The sequence below is a fragment of the Pinus tabuliformis genome, chromosome 6, assembly GCF_031772625.1.
Source record: "Pinus tabuliformis cultivar Carrire ecotype Pingquan chromosome 6, CPIR1, whole genome shotgun sequence".
Taxonomy (NCBI): Eukaryota; Viridiplantae; Streptophyta; class Pinopsida; order Pinales; family Pinaceae; genus Pinus; species Pinus tabuliformis.
The window spans coordinates 631,325,810-631,348,525 of record NC_142292.1 but is presented as its reverse complement, the minus strand read 5'-3'; the positions used below and the strand labels follow the sequence as shown (position 1 = coordinate 631,348,525).

At 40.1% G+C, this 22,716-nt stretch overlaps 1 protein-coding gene across 1 annotated transcript; it reads left to right on the top strand.

Moving 5' to 3' along the window:
* Window positions 1–11,885: 11,885 nt before the first annotated feature.
* Window positions 11,886–14,348, top strand: LOC149260222 (uncharacterized). Its single transcript, XM_089457374.1, has 2 exons — window positions 11,886–13,192; window positions 13,940–14,348. Exons 1-2 carry the CDS (start codon window positions 11,886–11,888, stop codon window positions 14,346–14,348), a joined length of 1,716 nt encoding a protein of 571 aa, XP_089313500.1.
* The last annotated feature ends 8,368 nt before the right edge of the window (window positions 14,349–22,716 follow it).

Genomic DNA, 22,716 nt, shown 5'->3' with positions numbered 1-22,716 from the left:
TGAGTCTCGCGCGCTCACTGGGATGCCATGTGGCGCACTGTGGGTCTTATTTTTCCTCTGCCATACCAATCTTTGAGGGGCTCTATCTTTTGCATACGAGCTCAGATTGACGAACCGTTCATGCCATCTCGATCAGAAAGACGAGCCTGTTCAACCGATGCCATCAACTACTCCTTTCTGCCATTTTGAATTTCGAGCCTTTATACATCCCTTTGGTGTCTCGAGATCCTCCTGGATCAAAGATTAATGCTCTGTTTGACTCAGGACCGTAGGAAAATCTCATTGCAATAGATCTTCTCAAGAAGTTAGGGCTGGAAGTTCATGATCATCCAAACCCATATCCATTGGGATGGGTACATAAGGATGCAGAGCTGAAGGTAACAAAACAATGCAAAATTAGATTTTCTATCAGTGCTAATTTTATTGATGAAGTAGATATGTATGTGGTTCCCCTTGATGTATGTGGATTCATGCTTAGGAGTCCATACATGTACATGTGTGATGCAATAATCATGAGGATATATAACTAGTATCGGCTCATCAAGGATGGAAAATCGTTCATCATCAACGCGCACAAAGGAAAGTCGAAAATTTCACTAGTAAGTGCCAACCAGGCTAAGAAATTGATCAGTTCCAGCAAGAAGTATGTTTTATTATTTTTAAGAGAAGGTCAATCTATAGAGGAGTCAATAAGAGGCAAGGCATCCGTAGAGGGGTCTACTAAGAAACAAAAAAAAAAAATTGGAGGAGTTTTTACAGACATACAAGGATGTGTTCCGAGAGCCTAAAGGGTTACCCCCTAAGAGAGAAGTGGAGCACGATCCAACTATTTCTAGACTCCCCATTGCCAAATATTGGGCTATATAGGCAGTATGTTATAGAAGCAAGTGAGGTGAAGAAACAGTTGTAGCAACTGCTAGAATAGGGTGTCATTCGACCAAGTACATCATCATGTGGGTCACTCATCATCATTGTGCCAAAGAAGGATGGGAATTGGTGGATGTGTATATATTACAGGGCGTTGAATAAAATCACGCTCAAGAATAGATACCCCCTTCCTAGGATAGGCAATATGCTAGATCAGTTGCAACTAGAAAATTATTTCACCAAGCTAGACTTGAAGTATGGATATCACCAAGTTCGAGTCAAATAAGAAGATACATGGAAGACCGCCTTCAAAACTAGGCAAGGTTTGTATGAGTGGTTAGTTATGCCATTTGGCCTCTGTAATGCACCAACTACATTTATGAGATTAATGAATGATGTATTGCACCCTTTTATAGATTCATTTGTTATTGTCTATTGGATGATATACTGGTATATAATGCTACCTGGGAGGAGCATATTTCACATTTAACGCAAGTGCTAGAAACATTGAAGAAGCACTAGCTACTAGCAAATCTCAAGAAGTGCGAGTTTGCACAGCAGTCCTTGGTGTATTTGGGATATGTGATTGGTGGAGGAGAATTAAAGATAGATCCTTCCAAGATGGATGCCATCATGAAATGGTTGGTGCCTGCTAATGTTACTGAGGTTAGGAGTTTCATTGGAGCAACATAGTACTTGAGGAAATTCATAGCCTCGTTTTCAGCGGTAACAACACCGCTCCACACCATAATAGCAAGTGGTAAGAGTTTCCACTGGGGAAAAGGGAAGCAGAAGGCTTTCGATGAGTTAAATAAGAAGATCAGTGAAGCACCAGTTATGGCATTACCAAACTTGCAACGACCCTTTGAAGTGGAGACAGATGTGAGTGGGTATGCTATGGGAGTTGTCTTGATGCAAGGAGGAAGGCTCGTTTGCAACCATTCTGAAGTATTTCATGGGACAGTTCTTAACTACCCTACCTATGACAAGGAGCTCTATGCCATGGTGCAAGCTATGAAGAAGTGGAAGCACTATCTAATGGGAAAGGAGACAATAATCCACACAGATCACTAGTCGTTATAGTACTTACAAGCCCAGAGTAAGCTACAACAAACCAGGGTTTTAACAGAAGTTTCATTTGGTGATCAAGTATAAGAAGGGAAACACAAACAAGTTGGTTGATATGCTTTCAAGGCCACCCACATCAAATATTACAACTTTGGGGACTCTTATGCACATGGAGCCATTCACCCATGATGTATATAGAGAGGGATATTCAAAAGATGAGGACTTCAAGGAGGTGTATCAATAGTTCCAGAGTCAGAGTCATGTGCACGATGGCGACAACACCGTTGACTACCATCTCCAGGATGGGTTACTCTATAGGCTAGATAAGCTATATGTTCCTAAAGGTGAGCGTTTGCAACTGATTAGTGAGGCTCACACCTCCAAGGTTGTAGGGCACTTTGGTGTAGGGAAGATCGTGGCTAACTTGCAGAGGCATGTGTATTGGCCCAAGATGCAAGAGTAGGTAGATAGGTTTATAAGTGGATGCATGCTTTGTTGTACCAGCAAGCCTAGTAACATGAAACAAGGTATGTATCATCCCTTACTTGTACCTACTCATCCTTGGGAAATCATTTCCATGGACTTTGTGGGAGGTTTACCAATAACCAGGAAGGGACATGACTACCTGTTTATGGTAGTTGACAGGTTCAACAAGATGTGTGTTATGATGCCTTGTAAAAATACTATCAACAGATAAGAAGCAACAAACTTGTTCTTTGGACAGGTCTGGGTACACTTTAGGATACCAAGGAGCATCATTTCAGATAGGGATACAATATTTCTCAGTGCATTCTAGACTACATTGTGGGAGAAGATGGACATGAAGTTGAAGAGATCTACAACATTCCATCCACATACAGAATCTGGGCAGACAAAAGTAGTCAACAAGACTTTGGTGCAACTTTTGAGGGGTTATAACTAGAAGCATTTGAAGACCTGGGATGAAAAACTGGCATATATACAACATTCTTATAACAGAGCAATCCACACTTCTACAGGAAAGTCCCCATTTGAAACTTGTTTTTGATGATTGCCACCTTCACCTTTGGATATTGCATATGGGCAGCAAGGAGGAGTGAAGGAAGACCTTATAGGAGATTCTTTGAGGGCTTAAAAAATTATAGAGAAGATCAGGAAGATCCATCTACAGGTATAGGAAACACTACAGAAGTCGCAGGTGAAGTATAAGGCCAGACATGATCAGCACAAAACAAAGAAATCATTCAAGGTGGGAGACAGAGTATGGCTATAGTTGAACAAGGAGAGGTTGCAAGGGCCTGGTAAGAAAATCAAGGCTCTAAGGTATGGTCCCTTTGATATACTAGAAAAGGTGGGTGATAATGCCTATCGACTCAGTTTACCACCATATATGCACATTTACTCAGTTGTAAATGTAGAGAATGTGAAACTCTATGAGCCTTCCATGCTAGATCAGGAAGAGGAACATATCCCACCTTCTGTGGAGGATTTGGAACCAGATGCTCAAGTAGAGTTGACAAAAGATACAGTTTTGTAGAAGAGGTCCAAAAATAAAAGACAAGGGCAACAAGACCTTTGGCAGATTGGGTTGAAGAGACAACTTCCAGGCAAAGCTAAATGGTACACCAAAGAGAAGGTGGAGGAAAAATTTCCTCACCTCATTCAGTAAAAGTTTTGGGGACCAAAAGCCTCCCAAAATGGGGAGGTGTGACCGAATTGGATCATTATATTTTTTTCATCCATCTCGATGCATTCAGAGTGGAAAAAGAGGAGGAATCAACTCATAGGACCATTTTTACTAGCGGGACCTAGTTTGCAGAAACAGGGTCTAAAACCTTCCGGGAGCATTTTGAGGAATCAAACGACATTTTTTGGGGGTAATTTTTTTTTTATTAAGCGCAACACCTTTTCATGCTATTCTACACATAGAGATATTTCCAACAACACAAGAATCATGTCAATCGGAGTTCGTATGCAAAAGTTATGCCACCCAAAAGTTGACCTTCCTGTTTTCACAATGTTGCGCCAGCCCCCATTATTCATGGAAAATGGGCTAGCCACATGTTTGTGATGTAAAAGACTTTATAAGATTCTATTTTGTAACTCTAGTTAAGAGTTGATGTAGTCAAAATTAACCACTAGTAGGCTATCGAGTTGTGTTATAATCATGCCATAGGGAGGAAGAGGAAATCTATTCTTTCGAGAGCATTTTGTTCCATAGTTGAGCAAAGATAGCCAGGAGAGATAGGACGTAGAGCACATAGAGAGGATCTATGCATTGTAGCAGCCCATGGGCCACATATATTACTTCTTTGTATCTGCAACCATATTTCTAGTCAAAGAAAGAGAGCAAAGCGACCTCACCTTCCATCTGGGTTTTCTCTCGAAAGGGTTTCCCATAGAGCATATCTTGTGTATTATGTGTGTGTGAGATTATTTTGTCGTTCTCTACTTTTCTGCTTGATTTGATTTTACATGCATGCACTAATTACAGTTAATTTTACAGATCTAGAAATTAAATAAAACTGTAATAGTGTAGAATCTCATATTTTTAATATAATATTATCAAATCTATTGTGACGAACTGTCCAGTGGAATATCCACAACAGTTTATGGATCATGCCACCCCTAGTTAAAATGTAGATTTTATATATACAAAGATAAATAATTTCACATCAATATTTTGGGAATAATTTTAATATGTTTTTTGTGTACATTTATCTTTACTTTTGCATCATTTTATTTGTTTGAGAACCAAAAAAATATAAGTACATGGAAATAAGTGTGGATCTAAAGATCATCAATGTGCCAAAAAAATTATCATTATGAAAAGGTTAACAGTTACGATTTTCCCAGTTAGGACCATCTTGAATTGTGCACCATGCCTCATCACCAATCATGCACTAGAACTAATGATTGAGATAAACAATAGAAATAAAATAAAATACAATTCAATAACAAAGACAAAAATTCCCTTTAAAATAAGGAGGAGATACCTTGAGGCAAGAGCATAGAGGTCCCTATCTCTTTAAGGATAGTCGTTATGATGGGAAAATCCATTGCTCTAATAGAAGCTCCATTTTTTCTTGAAAGTGAAAAATCCCACTAAGTAGACAATGATGAGAAAAATCAACATGATGATGTTGAGTGTTTCCACCTTGCACTAGTCATTCCTTGGGCTCCACAATACAACCATGAACTACCGCCTACGATCAGGATAAACAATAGATGACACATTGTAAGATGATCTCACATAAAGATGGGAGTTTCAAATTTGATCCATAGGTGAGTTTGGTGTAATTGTTCACCATATAAACACATATTGGCATAGAAAGGGCCTACCATATGGTTTTCCCATGATATATTTTATTTGATAAGGTTCGTTGTTTAATTTTCTCATGAGTGGGTAGATAATGATTCTCATTCATTTTCATGATTATTGCACTTGCTATTCATGGTGCATATATGATTATGAAGAGGTATTTTCTATGATGTAGAAGGTTCGTGTTTCCCAATTCTAATTGTGTTTTTATTTTTATATTCACATTATCATTTTAATTAGTTTATATAAGGGTTTCTCTATTGTCAAATGATTATTGGTTATTGCATCTTATTTGATGGAAATACAAGTTGATTTTCTATACAATGGTTATAATATTATGTCATGGTGTATTGAGCTACTTCCATGTGTCCAAATGAACTTTGGTTACTATGAAATACAAATCTAAAAAAAAAATCAATTTGAGAACTTATAACTTTTTCTAAATGTCTTTTTCTTTTATTCTTTTGGTAAAGTAAATATTTTCTATTCCTTCAAATCATAGATACACATTCATGTTCTGGTTTACTTCTAAGAAACCGAACCAGATATAGAACTTCAATTGTTTCATTATCCCAAAAGAAATAGTTCTGATCAAAGTAATGAAAACAAAAATAATATGATTAACTACGAGGCCTCTATGGCTATTTTTAAGCCAAAAAATTTAGAACTTAAACATAGAAATAACAAAGGAAATATCTTTGCATGACATTAAACCAAACTCATTAGAATTGATGGCTTCAATAGGAATGGGATCCTTGTTTCTTCCTAGGGATTATCCAAGACACGATGGGATGCCCAATTGCTTCTATAAAAATCTGATGCTTCGATCCATTAAGATCATGTGCCTATGCATCTGGTTCAGGGTCAAGAATATGTCATTCATTTCATTCTATTCAACTAAAACTCTTCCTAGAAGAAATTTGAAATGCCAATAAATATCCATAATTTACATGTACTAGTTGTAGTGGCCTCTAGTATGCCCTACATCTAGAACCAAATCCACTACCTCTACCAAAACCTCTATTAGTGAATATGCCTTTCATTATCTTGTTCCTATTTTACCTAGGCAATTTCCTCTTGAACTGGTTAAGGGGTGAGCTCATATAATATGTATGCCAAGTGCTCAACATGCATTTGTGCCCTTGAATGCCCACAATCATGGTACTAAGTCACTCCTCATCATACCCTTTCTCTCTATTAGGGCATGATGATCGTTAAGTGAGAGAGTGGGTCAAAGGTGTCAATAGATTGTGACCTCAAGATGTTATCAACTCGTGGAAACTTCTTAAAGAGAGTGATAATATTAAATGGAGTTAGATTTTTTTAGCATCGATGAGCCTATGAGGGCCCTGGTCATCAAGGAGATTCCATCCTCTTGAAAAAATTGGAGAGCCCAGACTAGAGTAGTAGGCTAATTGAACACGTTACTTCGAGGGGGAGTAGAGTAGAGTAAAATAAGTCCTCAATAGATAAACCTTCATAACTGCAAGCTAATAAAAAAGACCCAATTTCATGTTAATGCTAGCTTGGGATACTATCTCTTGGAGGAAACTTTCCAAGGAAGGAAAAGATAAGCTTTGACATGAGAACCCAAAGATTAGATATAAATTTAAGCTCCAACATGATCTGACAAGCTTGGAGCTACCCAAAAACCTTGGAGTTTTCATAATCAATGAGGAGGGAGAGGTAAAAATCCCAGTTAATCCAATTTTTTCTTCATATCCCCTAGCTTGTAGACTTTAATGGGCAACATGGGAAAGTACCCATCTTGGAATTCAAGAGTTAACCCATGAGTGGTGTGGGAAAATGGGAGAAATTAGGAGGAACAAAAACCCATGGGTAGGGGAAAGCCATACACAGAGAGAGAAGAGGCACACAAGTGTTTGAAGTAGCAAATTCACAAGTTGAATGCTACCAATATAGAGTGGAAATATTGTCAAGATTATTTGAGTGATTATACTAAGTTTTGGGTACTCAAATATTCCTTAAAAAATATCAATTATGGATTTGATCAACGTGATATATATTAGATCATTATATTATTTTTCATCCATATCGATCCTTTTAGAGTGGAAAAAGAGGAGGAATCAACTCACAAGACCATTTTTATCGACAGAACCAAGTTTAGCAAATTGGGGTCTGAAACCTTATTGGAGCATTTTGAGGCATAAAATGAAATTTTGGGGGGGGTAAATTTTTATATATTTAACTCCCCACATATTTTTCCCTATTTTATATATATATATATATATATCAACATAAGAATCACCTCAGTTGGAATCTTTATGCAAAAGTTATGCCACTTGAAGGTTGCCCTTCCTGTTTTTCCCACCATAATTCAAGAGGATGCCACATCAACCCCATTAATCATGGAAAAGGGGCTAGCCACATGATCATGATGAATAATACTCTAGAAGAGTCTATATTGTAACTCTAGTTAAGAGTTGAAGGAGTCAAACCTAACCACTAGTAGGCTATTGAGTTATGTTATAACCAGGTCACTAGGAGGAGAAGAGGTTCCATTCTTTTCGAGGAAATTTTGTTCCATAGACAAGCGGAGTAAATGAGAGGGATAAGGAGAGGGCATGCCTCAAGCATTTTTTCACTATAGTAGCTCAAAGGCCACATGCCTTACTTCTTTGTACTTGAAACCATTTCCTATTGAGAGAAAGAGAGTAGAATGTCCTCACCTTCTAGTTGGGTTTTCTCCCGAAAGGGTTTCCCAAGATATATCTTGTGTCAATTGTGGTTTTTGAGTTTTTATTTCACTATTCTCTATTTTCTGCATAATTATAATTGTCGTATATACACCATAAATAGTAATTTACATATCCATAATTTTAAAGAGAAATGAACCCTTCAGGTGTAGATTTCAAATTTTTAAGTATAATTTTATATGATCTATCACGATGAACTATCTAGTGGAATATCCACGACAATTTATGGATCACAACATTGTGTTTTACATTATCTAAAAATAAAATGTTCATATTAAATACTTGTATAGGAGCTATGTAAGATAGTTGAGCAGTCGGGTTCACAAATTGATGTGTATTGGGCGAGCATGATAAGTGACGGGCAAGGAAATAACCAAGGCACTATAGAGAAATGAAGGGATTTTCGTACTAGTATGATAGCTAGCTAAGAGGAATTTGGAATTTGTGAAGACCCCAAGCTCAACATGGAGAAGAGTTCTCTATTGTTATCCTATTTTGAAGGAGAGTTACCTTCACCCATCCAATTTAGTGTTGATAGTTTTCCCTTATGTTATCATGGCCTAGTTATAGAGATAAATATTATAGTTGAGTCTAAGGTTGGGTGGAAAGGGATCCTTACTAGATCAGTTGCTAGTGACAAATACTTTTCAAATAGGTTTCCTTGTGCGTCAGTCTACTATATAATTGTTAATTAATGTATAAGAAATGATACCAATAGTTTTGTAGATAGTTAATTGTTTATTGCATTATAAATTTAAATGTGTCTATACATAGAGAAAAACTTGAATTTTTGAATATGATGTTTGTCTTAAGATTTTCCCTCCATTTACATTTGCCATAAGTTAACAAATAGATTAAAGGAATTCATTGTATAAATCTACTATATTATTTCCTATATTTTTATATGTATTAACCTTGATAAATTTAAAAATTATACTAGAGTTAAAATATTTCATACCCAACATGGGAAATTAATAATATAAATATATTTATGTTTGTGGATTTTAATTAATTGAATTATCTCATTACAATATTTTGAATGAACAATGTCCAACTGAAAGGATAAGCTTAAATTTTGTATCTTTCCCCTTATTTTTGGGAGGGTAACTATCTTTTATAAGAAGAAAACCTCATGCACCAATGTAAATTTTTTATGTTTTTATATAAGTAAATAATGCGAAATTATGTCATAAGGTTGGAGATTTGATTTAATTTTTTATTTGGAAAATGTATTAAGTTAAAAATATTATTAAATTAAGAATGAAAATTTTGAGAGGAATTTAAAAATGTTTACCTCTAATGTATGAACCAGAGTTTTATAATTTTTTATATTTGAGAATAAGATATATATAAATACACACACACACACATATATATATAAGTTTAGATTTATCATAATTTTGGATCGGAATCACATTTCTATGAGTTGTAAATCTCTTTTAGATTGAAAAGATATTTGATGTCTCTCGACACTTGGTAGTCCAAAGTTAAAATGGATTAATATTCTTAACTAATTAATTAGGACAAAGAGAATTGAAAAGAAAAAATTATGAGATGTTAATAATTTATAATACCATTGTAACAATGATGTCAACATTATTATTATTAATTTTTATTAGAAATTATTATAAAAGGATTAATATTAATAATTAATATATAAGAGATTCATATAAGAATATAAATAATAATGGTAGTAATAAACTTATATATGAGTAAAAATATAAATTTGAGTAATTAAAACTCAAAAAATGAAACGAAATTAAAAATATGGCAAAATAAAAATTTATATAAAATATTATTATGGACTATTTAATACCCATGAGGATAATTTAATGGCTCATTCCCATATGATAAAGTAACATTTAAAATGACATCAGATCGTGATTTTTTCGTAAAAATCGCGATTAAATTGCGATTTTTGCAAAATGAAAAATCACTGATTTGAAAGTTGAGACGGGAGGATGGAGCGCACACGAAAGGGATTGGGTTAGGGTTTTTTCGCGCAACATCTGCGGTTCGTCGCGGCTAGGTTTCGAAAGTCTCCCTCGATTAGGTTTCAATCGCCGCGGTCACAGCCCAGGATCATCACAGCTGCAGCATCTCCATCGGTTTCTCCACTAGTCGTTTTCGATCGCCGACAGTTATGGCTGACATGGAGCAAGAAGCGGTGGATTACTCGGTGGATCCCTCGCTGGACAAGACTATTTTTGGAAATCCTAGCTTCGCCTCTCGCTCTCAGTTCGCTCTGTCTACATCTTCATCTGTTCCAGCGCTCCGACAGCATCCGTCCTCCATCTCGCCTGAAGCTTATCTAGCCATGCCAAACTCTGCAGGCACTTACCCTACCGAATCCCCGCCATTTGAGGTCCCCCCACTCTCGCCGGGCTCCCTACATTTTTTGGCTACCCATACTCCTCCCTCACCCTCCTTTGATCTGCAGGCCCCTCCCCCCCTAACGGTGCCTCTTCCCCCGCCGCTGGTTCCCCCTACATCTCGTCCCTCTTTTCCGGGAGTCCGTCAGTCTGGATGCTTTGAGACACCTGTTGTCGGTTCTCGCCCTGCAAAACCCCCATCCCTGGATGGCATTACAAATCCTCTGGTAGATCATCTGTCGGCCCCCCGCACTGGTAAAAAGAAAGCAAAGTGTGTTAGGGCTACAGCTCGGGACATCGCCATCAAATTCGACGAATCAAGGCCACTCGGTGATTACATGGATATTGCGAACACTGTGCTGGTAGGGCACGTCAGGGGAAGGACATATTCGGTGCAGAGGCTCAAGAAATGGGTACAGGAGATCTGGGGCGGAGTTCTTTTTGATCTACCAGTGGTTCATGTCCTCCCCAGAGGATGGTTCTCCCTCAAATTCACCAAGGAAAGTCAAACTAATCTAGTTTTGGGCCGATACTGGCATATTGAAATGGCCCCGGTCCTCCTAAAGCGCTGGAACCCCCTCTTTGACCCTGAACGGCAACAGCTCGGAGCTGGACTAATCTGGGTTCGCCTACCAGGACTACCAATACCATTCTGGGCAGAAGAAGTCTTCATTAGGGTTGGAAATGCCCTGGGGACATATCTGGACTACGATCGCACATATGTGGAATCTGGGAACCGAACACTAGCGCGGATTCTGGTCCACCTGGACACCCGCGAAGGACTTGAGGAACAGATCACGCTACAGTGGGGAGGTGTATCAGAGTGCAATTGCTGGACTACGAAGGAGTTCCCTTCCAATGCAGACGATGCCACAAAGTGGGGTACCTTGCGAAGGACTGCCCACTCAACAAGAAAGAAGATGATAGTCCAAGAGGCACCCTGGCATCCACAAGGACGGCATCCCCCAACATCTCTCGCCCTCCCTCTGCGGGCCCACCCCCTCCGACTACATCTCCCATGATCGATCCAGGACTGCGGTGACCCTCGCCACCAAAGACCAGGGCTCGCTTGGCGGCTGAAGCGGGTATGAATTCGGGTTCTCTTAACCCTTCTTTGCATTCTTCGTTTGATGTTAATCATGTTATTGGACCCACCTCTCAACCCTCCATGATTCACTGCACATTAACATCAGCCCCACTTATCTGCAACACTGAACCCATCATATCCACATCCTTCCCCATGGCTCGTTCCTCCCCGCCCCCCCTGGGGTCCTCCCCTCCTCATTCATATTTTCTCCGGTCTAGGAACCCGGCCAAAGAGCCATCAGACAGTCATTCGGGATTGGGCATTGTTATACCTGAGGGGGTTTCATTGAATACCAGAGGGAGAAAATCCCATCTTTCAAAGGCCATTAAGCAAGCTGGGGCAGAGGTGGTCTCTGGCCGGCAATCGACCATTGACGGGGTCCTTAGAGTAGGACACACCCCGAGAGGTGTTCCCCCATGAAGTGTCTATCCTTTAACTGCAGAGGATTGGCTAGTTCCTCCAAGAAACTATCCATGAAGCGGCTCATTGAATCTGAACCTATCGACATTATCATGCTCCAAGAGACACTCTGCTCAGCAGAACACATAACTCGAGCCTTGCAAGCCTTGGCCCCTGCCTGGAGCTTCCATGCCATTGATGCTGTGGGACGATCTGGAGGTCTAGCCATTGGTATCAACCCTCGCTCCATTAAGATGGACTCGACCTGGGGGGGTGCAGGGTTCATTGGGTTGGACATTTTCTCTGCTGAACTCGGCATGAATCTCAGAGTTGTCAATGTATATTCTCCCTGCTCCCAGAGAGAATCGTTCTGGCAGCACCTACTACATCTCTCTATGATGAATGAAGACCTGGTTATTATTGGAGGAGATCTAAATTTCTCTCTGGGGTTCAGGGAGTCATGGGGCTCGGAAGCACAATTCGACCCCATTACTGATTACATGACCAACCTGCTGGAGCAAACAAATTTTTTGGATATACCTATGCAGCGACTTCTTCCTACATGGAGGAATAAACAGGTAGGGGATGTTGCTCTTGCTCGCAGACTAGACAGATTTCTTATGAAGGGGACTCTCCAACAGCGCTTACATCTCTTCAGACAATGGGTTGGCTCGGGGGGTTTATCGGATCACAATCCTATATACCTGGAGATTCAGGGTCCTTTCAAGAAACCTAAGGCACCCTTCAAATTTAATCACACCTGCCTGAAGGATCCATCATATGTCAAGATGATAGCGGATTACTGGATCTCCCACCCTATCAATGACATAGAATCCCTAGCCAAAGGGTTCTACAGGAATCTCTCTGAAATAAAGCATATATCAATTGAGTGGGAAAAGGAGAAACTGGATCGTGATTCGGCACAGCTCATTCAAATTGAAGTTGACTTAACCTCTCTCACCGATGATAGAGGATTGGGTTTCATTACAGCTGCAGACAAATGCAGGCTAATTGACTTAGAGAATCAAAAAGCAAAGATCCTCAAAGAGAGGGAGGAATCCATTAGATTAAGAAGTCGGGCTATATGGATCCAAGCTGGGGATGACAACACGAAGTTCTTTCATAATTTTGCAAAGTGCAGGAAAGTATCAAATACTATTTGGAAGCTCCCCTCCCCGGATGGCGATTTCGCAGATAATTTTAATAAGCTCGCTCACCTGGGCACCACCCATTTCAGGAATATTTACAAGAGCCCCTGGGAAGCCAACCTACTTGATATCATAAATGTGGCAAACCACTTCCTGAGATTCGTGGATGAAGAAGATGTAGAGGCTCTCAATAACCCGGTCACGGCAGAGGAACTGGAAGGAGTGCTGAAATGGTTCAAAAAAGACAAAAGCCCTGGCTCGGATGGATGGACCATTGAATTTTACTTAGCCTTCTTTGATGTTCTGGGAAAGGACCTGCTGAGGGTGGTCGAGGAGAGCAGGACTACGGGTTCTATATATCATGCCATCAATTCTACTTTTATTGCTCTCATCCCAAAATCTGATTCCCCGGCATCCTTTGATGACTACAAGCCCATATCCTTGTGTAACTGCCTCTATAAAATCATATCTAAGACCATTGAAAACCGTCTTAGACCCATCCTCTCCCAATCCATTGCCCCGCAACAATTTGCTTTCCTTGAATCTAGGCAGATCCACGAGGCCATCGGACTCACCCAAGAAGCATTGCACTCCATCTGGTCGAAGAATCTGAAAGCCATCCTCCTCAAAATTGACCTCTCGAAAGCCTTCGACCGAGTCAGCTGGCTCTATATAAAAATGATCCTCATCCACCTGGGCTTCCCCCATGCTTACATCACTTGGATCATGGCCTGTATAACCTCCCCTTCCTTCAATATACTCATCAATGGCTTAGCCTCTCCTTTCTTCCACTCTGAAAGGGGCTTGAGACAGGGGTGCCCCCTATCTCCCCTTCTCTTCCTCTTGGTCATGGAAGGTCTCAGCCGCCTCATGGACTCTGCAAAGTGGGCTGGAGATATTGGGGGCCTTCGCATATCCGACCTATGATATCTTACACACCTACTCTTTGTGGACGATGTTCTCATTCCACTTGATGGCAGTGTACGAGACTCTCAGACCTTCTCAAAGATCCTGCAACTATTTTCTGCAGCTACAGGTATGCTGCCAAATCAGTTGAAATCTACCATCACTTGTGCACATATTTCTGTACAGGAGTCCCGGACGGCCCTTCAGGCCTTCTCCTACTCTGTCCACCCTCTGGATAGAGGTCTCAAATATCTGGGGTTCAATCTGAAGCCTACATGCCAAAGGATAGCTGATTGGGTATGGTTGGTTGCCAAACTGGAAAAAAGACTTACTGGCTGGAGCTACAGATATCTCTCTAGGGCTGTCAGATTGGTGCTCATTAAATCTGTGCTAGAGGCTACCCCGATCTTCTGGATGGCACTAGCATGGATACCGAGAAATATACTTGGGAGACTTCAGCAGCTGTGCAATCGATACCTCTAGAATGGGAGTCAGGACAAGAGAATCTTTGCATGGATCAGCTGGAAGAAAATTTCTCTACCCAAAAAATGGGGAGGATGGGGCCTCAAATAACTCCCAGCATTCGCCATGGCACTGGCTGCAAAGATGGGATGGACCTTACTTACTAGCCAAAGCCTATGGACACAGGTATCCTATCACAAATATATATGGCGCCAGAACATTCTAGATTGGGCTCGACTACCAACTTGGTCATCTAAGGGATGTTCATCAGTCTGGAAGGCGTTGGTACATGCCCTTCCCCTCATACGAGACAATCTTGCTTGGCGAATCAATGATGGCATGACGGGCAGGATTGGCTTGGATCCATGGATCAACAGTGGGGGTAGACACATCCTCAATCCGGATCTTATTACTCATCTACAGTCCCGCGACATCAGGCATTTCGCACAAATCGCCGATCAGCAGCACACTGACATTTTCTCCCAAGCATGGAAATCGGCCCAGCAACTGGATCTCCCACTTCATTGGCATTAGGAATGGCAACACTTTACTGAGGCTTTATCGGAATCCCACATTCGCATTAAACAAGGTCTGGATGAACTTGTTTGGTGCCCTGCAGATCATGGTATATACGCTCCAAAGTATGGGTAGAAAGCACTCATATCCCACAGAATACCTGATCCGATTCACCCGTGGTGGCATACCATTTGGAAGCTTAAGGCTCCACCTCGCTCCAGAATTTTTTTCTGGTGTGCCCTTAAAGGTATTGTCCCCACAGGTGACTATCTTACTCGTAGATCCATCTACGGACCATCCTGGTGCATTTTCTGTAAGGCCGCATCAGAAAACTCAGAGCATATATTTCTACTCTGCCTTGCTATCCACACCCTTTGGACCAACATCCGCAATCAATTGGGCATGGCTGGGAACTGGACTCGGAATGATCTATCGGACGCATGGGACGCTTGGACTCACAGTCATCCGGGCTCAAAACTTTTAAATCTCCCCCTCGTGGCTACATGGTATACCTGGCTTGCGCGGAATCGAGCTATCTTCGAGGATCGATCGGTATCTTGGAGCCGGGTTGAAGCCACCATCATCGCTGCCTATCATGAGCTACCCAATCCGCCTCCATCTCGGCCTAGAATCATTCAACCCATGCCCAACATCGACAGAGCCACCCTGTGGGCCTTCTTTGACGGGGCAGCAAACCAAACGGGGTGTGGACGGGGCTTCGTTCTGCATATTAACGAACATCACCATTACCTTGCAAAAATGGGATTCAGAAACGGATCAAATAATTATGCTGAACTTTCTGCCATCCGAAATCTATTACGCTTTACTTTATCGCATCAACTCACAAATATCAATATTTTTGGGGATTCAATGGTGGTCGTTAACTGGATCAATAATGCCACTACATGTCATACACACACACTCAGCAATATAATACATGATGCTCTCACTCTCAAAGCAGCATTTAATCATTTCTCTTGTTTACATATTTACAGAGAACATAACAGCGTTGCTGACAAATTATCCAAAGAGGCCTCGACACTTCCCAGAGGCGAATGGCTAATTGTGGAGCAGAATGGAACCGAAGAGCACCGGTTTTACCACAGGCCATTCATAGATCAGAGAGAACAGAGGGACAACAGTCCCGATAACTGACAGTAATGGAGACTATTTTGACATGATGAAACTGTTTTGAACTATGGCTATTTTGTATACAAAAAGGATCTTTTTGTGATAGAGATTAGGCTTGAACAGCCAGACATATGTATGTACCCAGCACAATTTTGTAACTACTTTCTGATACAACACCTTGTGAGGTGAATTTTGTATGAACAACACAGTAATGCCAAGGCATCTACTATATGTAATTTTCTAATATTAATGAAAATTACTGATTTTTCCAGTGGAAAAAAAAGTAACATTTAAATGTTAGCTCAATTACTAATAAAATACCTTTAATCATTTAATATATAAGAGATTAATATAAGAATATAAATAATAATGGTAATAATAAACTTATATATGAGTAAAAATATAAATTTGAGTAATTATAATTCAAAAAATGAAATAAAATTAAAGATGTGGAAAAATAAAAAATTATATAAAATATTATTATAGACTATTTAATACCCATGAGGACAGTTTAATGGGTCATTCCCATGTTATAAAGTAACATTTAAATGTTGGCTCAATTAATAATAAAAGACCTTTAACCATGCATATTTATGGCCACTTTACCATATATATTATTAATTTGTAAATAGGCTTTGTTACAATACCATGGGCCAATACCATGGATTCTCAATACCACATACCTAAAAACCATAACTCATTTCACAATCAAAATATTTTATACTATTTTATTTTAATTTAATTTCACATTTTTTTAATTAAATTTAAAAAATATCTAAAGTCTCTATCATCACTACTAGTAAAAATATTCAAGATTTTAATAAAATAAAAAATGAGAATACTTTGATATAAAGAAATGTGAAATTTATATAATTAATATAATTCATACAAAATGCTCCAGCTTAAAGGAAGAGAGAATATCATCTTTGTGAGGAATACTTGATTTTTTGGCGCTGCTGCAACCCTAGCCGCGCCGTCTGAATCGACTCACCTTCGCGAGATCTCCCCCATGGAGCTTGGAGGCGGCCTTGCGGCCCCTCCCCCCTTACCTCCGGAGCTCGAAGCCTTCAAAGCTCTAGTAGCTGCTGCAGGGAAACACCAGGCCTCAAGCCCGCAACAAAAGTTTGTTAAAAAACTGGATAGCATCCCCAGGGTGACCTTGCTTGTGGAGGAAACCTGCAGATCAGTGCTGAAACTCGCAGAAAGAGGCCTCATTGGCTAGTTTACTGGACTGTGGCCATCCCCGAGAGCAGTCGAAGAATGGGTTAAAAGAAACTGGTTACCACTGGTCAACGAAGGAATAATTGTAGGCAACGGGTTGTTCGTCTTCGTGTTTGACAATGTAGAGGACAGAAGCCTGATCTTCAGAAATGGGCCATACTTCATGGGCCCTTAAGGCCTCTACTTGAACAAATGGTCTCTAGATTTCGACCCAGCACAAGATGTGCCCAAGGCTGTTCTTGTCTGGGTGCGCCTCCCGCACCTTCCCCTTCATTGCTGGAGTCAGAACTCACTTCAATCCATCGGCAATGCCCTAGGGAGATACATAGATCAGGCACCGAGGAAGGATCAATTCTCCTGCGCTCGGATCTATGTGGAGGTTGACCTGGAAATCGGGCTACCTGAAGCAATAAAGCTATCGGTGGCGGATTGGACACACATCCAAGAGCTCGACTACGAACAGCTGCCCTTTAAGTGCCGACATTGTCATGAGTACGGGCACTTCGCAAGATACTGCAAAAAGAGAAATGAGGAGGCATCAGAGAAAGAAAAGGGAGAACAATGGAAACAGGCAAAGAAACCAACAAGCAGCAGACAGAACAACAAAAATAAGGCTAAAGAGACAGAGAATAAAGTAGGTAATGGAAGAGCAAGCAATCAAAACACTGGAAGCAAAGATACAAACAACAACGAGGGGGACAAAAACCCCTTTGAAATTCTCATGCCGCCTTTAGATCCTCTAGAGGCAGAGCGAGAAGATCCACCTCAGCTGGAGAATAACAACACCATAGATCCAGGTAATAACCCAATCCCTACCCCAAGAAATACTTCCTCCCCTTCCTATGCAGATATAATCAAACAAAAGAAGAAAATCACAGAGAATATGGGCTCATCAGACAATGAAACATTTGAAAGGCCAACAAAAAAGGCTGGAAGAAGAACAAACAGGGAAACTAGAGAAGAGGAGTCAGAAAGACAAAAAACCCTCGGCAGTCAAGCTACCATAGAAATGACACTTTGGAGGAATACCAGGCCTAGGGCCCCCAAGGGAGGAGGGCCTACCCCTACAAGTGGTAAATGATGCAGCTGACCTCTTGGAACTGCAGGGGTTTGGGGAATCCCACAAAAGCAGAAGCCATAAAAGATCTTTTGAAAATGGAACCCACAAACATCCTCATGCTCCAAGAAACAAAAGTAGAAGGGGAGATCCTTCTAAGCACCAATAACACTAAACGAAAATTCGACTCTGGAAAGGTTGTCAGTGCAAGAGGCACGACTGGAGGAATAGGAACACTCTGGGCAAAAAACTCCTTCTCTCTAGAAATATCATTCGAGACCCAGCATTGGATATTTACTGAACTACGACACATAGCAAGAAATCTCAACTTAGCCTTGTTTAATATGTATGTTCTGGTTCACTACGAGGAAAAGAGAGAGTGCTGGAAGACACTCTCAGAGTTTCTAGACCATAATAATCCCAGGAACATAATTATAGGAGGCGACCTGAATATAATTCTTGATCCTAAAGAGAAGAGAGGAGGGACTTACTTAAGAGATCCTTTTCTTACCACAGTGGAGAACCTAATATTACAGAGGGATTTAGTAGACTTCAAGCCAGTTAAAGGAAAATGCACATGGACCAACAACATAACAAGAGAAAAACATATCGCAGCAAGGCTGGATAGATTCCTCATCAGCAGCTCTATAATGATGGGGAAAAGAATAGTCATCAATAATATTCTTCCAAAGCTTAGCTCGAACCACAAACCTGTCCTCCTCTGTCTGAAAGATGAAGAGGATCTAGGCCCTCTCCCCTTTCGCTTCAGTCCTCTCTGGGCGGAAAGAGAAGGATTCTTTGAAACAATCCAAACAACATGGAGTACAGAAGTCTCGGGTTCCCCAAGCTATGTGTGGGAGAAAAAAATAAAAAATACAAAGAAGGTCCTTAAAGAGTGGATAAAGAAACCTTTGAAAACTCCCACCAGTCAGAGGAAAGAGGTTGTCACCCAGCTGGAAGAAATGCAATTTGATTTGGAAGAGAAAGACATCCATTCTATGGATTTAGACCAAGAAAAAATTGCACAAAGGAAAACATATTGTTCCTTCAGAAGCGAGGAAGAGTATTGGCGCCTAAAGTCCCGCAGCCTGTGGCTTAAAGCTGGACATGTGTAATGCTTTTGATAGAGTTAATCACTCCTTTTTGTACAGGGTCCTTTCAGCCTTTGGATTCAATCAAGAGTTTATAAATCTAATCAAAGCATGTCTAGAAAAGATCTGGATAGCTCCAATGGTAAACGATAGACCAATAGATTTCTTCTTAGCCACTAGGGGACTAAGGCAGGGCTGCCCCTTGTCACCATTTCTTTACATACTGATGGCAGATTCCCTGAGCAGAAAATTAATTTTGGAAAAACAAAATGGTAACCTTCCTGGAATCAGAATTGTGAAAGAAATCGACCCAATGAACCACGCGCTGTTTGCTGATGACTCACTGTTGCTTGGGGGCGCATCTCCACGAATTGCGAACTCCTTCAAAATCATACTCAAAAAGTTATACAACATCTCTCGAGCGTTAATCAATGAAAGGAAAAGTGTTGTCTATGGGTGGAACATAGAACAACAGACTATCAACAGAATTGCCAGCGACCTGGGCTTCAATGGACACGCAGATTGGGACAAATTTAAATACTTAGGTCTCCCAATAACAATGGGATCCAATAGGAATCAACTGTGGGAAGAGGTGATCTCTAAATTTAAGAAAAAGATCACAGGATGGGGGGGTTATTGGCTAACCACAGGAGGCAAACTCATGCTCATCAGATCGGTCCTCTCGGCACTGCCAACGTTTCAGGCCTCCTTGATGCTAGCTCCAAAGCAAATCTCAGACCAGATCTCCAGCCTTATGCGAAATTTCCTGTGGAATGGAGGGCGAGGAAATGACAATAGATTTCACCTAATAAATTGGGAAACAACGAAAAGACCTATAGAGGAAGGTGGCCTCCAAATACGAGACCCTCTTCTTGCAAACGTAGTGCTGGGATGCAAATTACTGTGGCAATTGCTTGATGAGCCTAGTCACCCTGTCAGCCAGATATTAAAATACAAATATCTCAAACAACAGTCAATCAGATCCTTCATTCCGGAGAAAGCCCCTAAAGGAACGCAAGCCTGGAGGTTATGCAGCAAAGGTATCGAATTCTTCAAAACTCACCTGTACAAAATTCCTGGGAACGGCAAAAACACTCTGTTATGGAAAGACAGAGTCATGGGCCACCCTCCTCTCAAAGAAAACAGTGAAATCGCAGAGGTAAGATTATGGCTACAATCAAAAGGAATCCGTAAGATCGAAGACATCGCTGGTTGGGATAACAGAGGAGAATGGCAACGCTGGAATTTCCCCAAGGCACCAATGCATCTAATCCCACAGTTACACGCTCTTAAAAAGGCGATTACAGACTTCGCTCCAGTTCATAGAGATGAAGAAGACACCTGGGCATGGGGGAAGACAGGTGTGTATACATCGATGCAAGGATACCTACAAATGCAAAGCAAAAAGAATTCGCCTCATCCGAAAGAAGTATGGAAGTAGGTTTGGGACATTTTTAGCATTCCTAAGATCATTTTTTTCTTTTGGACTCTGTTCCATAACAAAATCTTGACAGGAGCAAACTTGTGTAAGAGGAACATAGCAGGCCCCCATCGATGTGTTCTATGTAAAAATGCTCTGGAAACTTCAGATCATTTGTTTATTAATTGTGAGTATGCCAAGAAGGCCTGGACTATCTTTCTGTTCGGATTAAATGTGAGATCCTCAGCCCATTGTACGATTGCAGATATGTTCTCCACTTGGAAAGCCAGTTACCCTCACAATATTGCTGGCAAATCTCTATGGTACAAGGTATGGATTGCTGCTCCAAAATACGTATGCTGGAAGCTCTAGCTTGCCCGGAACGAAATCATCTTCAACCAAAATGAAATATGAGCAGAAAAAGTGGCAAAACAGGCAAAGAAACTCCTTCTAGAAACCCTGAATCATTCTTCACTCAAAGATGACAACTCCCTTCGAATAGAGGAAAGGGCTTGGCTGGACAGTTTCTCATTGAACACCAGACCTTCAACTATCACTCGGCCAACCCACAAGGAAAGATGGCAGATCCGAGAACCTGAGGATAGATTTTAGCAGTGGTGGAAATCCCAGGGCAAGTGCACTATATTCTTTGACGGTGCTTCAAAAGGCAATCCAGGCACATCAGGAGCAGGAGGGGTAATCTACTATCTGAGTGGAGAAAAAGAAGATTTCAGTTGGGGACTAGGAATGAAAACCAACAATCAAGCTGAAGCTCTCGGTCTCTTAAAAGCCTACCAATTAGCCAGAAAAGAAAGCCAAAGAGAAATCCTAATTTTTGGGGACTCGGAATTGTTGATAAAGGCATTAATAAGCAAGAAATGGTTAAAGGACCCTCCGTTAAATAAATAGCTCTCAAGAGTGAACAGAATTCTGAAGGACTTCTCCTTGGTGCAAACATTTCATATCCTCAGAGATTCAAACAAGGAGGCGGACAGATTGGCAAATACAGGTTGCACTCAACAAAGTGGAATGATTAGTATAAACGCAGGCGCTTTGAAAATGGAAATCATCCCTTAACTAGGAGAGGAGCTCATGTAAATCCATGAATTGTAATCTGGTTGATTAGGCTTTGCCCAACCTGGAATTCTCAATAAAACACAACCGTTTCAGTTAAAAAAAAATAAAAATTATATAATTAATAATAATAATTATTATATATTAATATGAAATTGCATTTTGTATATTTTTTAGTTACACATTTACTTTTAGTTGTAATAGAGTACATTAGAAAAATGTTGATACATTATATTACTTACATTACACATATCTCTGATATAATAAGTTATAAAGTGACTCTTTTAGTTGTAATAGATTACTTTAAAAAAATGTTGACAAATGTACATACATTATATTACTTACTTACATTACACATATCTTCGCTGAATATACATTACACATATCTCCGCTATACTAAATTTTAAAATGCCTCTGCTATACTAAGTTATAGAGTGCCTTTCAACCCAATAATGTCAAAGCAGTGAAAATATATATACCTTTTGACTTATATATAATGTCAAAGCAATAATATATATACCTCTGCAAAGTCAAAACCAGTAGTATATATACCTCTGCAAAGTCAAAAACAATTTGATGAGTAGATCCCACCACTTGATACTTGGGAATTGTGCAAGCCTAACCAAACTAAAGAGTTGCAGACAAAAAGAGCTTAACACAAGTTATCCAATGGGAATTATCGTAGACATCATTATGATATAATATAATATAACAATGATAATATTTTAATCGGCACAAGAAAGGCTTATGAGGTTATTACATTAATTCATAATTAAGTAATAAATAATATAAAATAATGAGAGTATTATTACTTCATTTCAAGGCAAGATTTTAACAATCCATTTACTTTTGATTACTTATTAATTTAAGTTTGATCAA

What these genes read in the sequence shown, in the direction of transcription:
- LOC149260222 (XM_089457374.1), top strand. Translation starts at nt 11,886, where the DNA reads ATGAAGCGGCTCATTGAATCTGAACCTATCGACATTATCATGCTCCAA. An exon ending in CTGGAAGGAGTGCTGAAATG is followed by an intron (nt 13,193 to 13,939) that starts GTTCAAAAAAGA and finishes ACTTGATGGCAG; the next exon opens with TGTACGAGACTCTCAGACCT.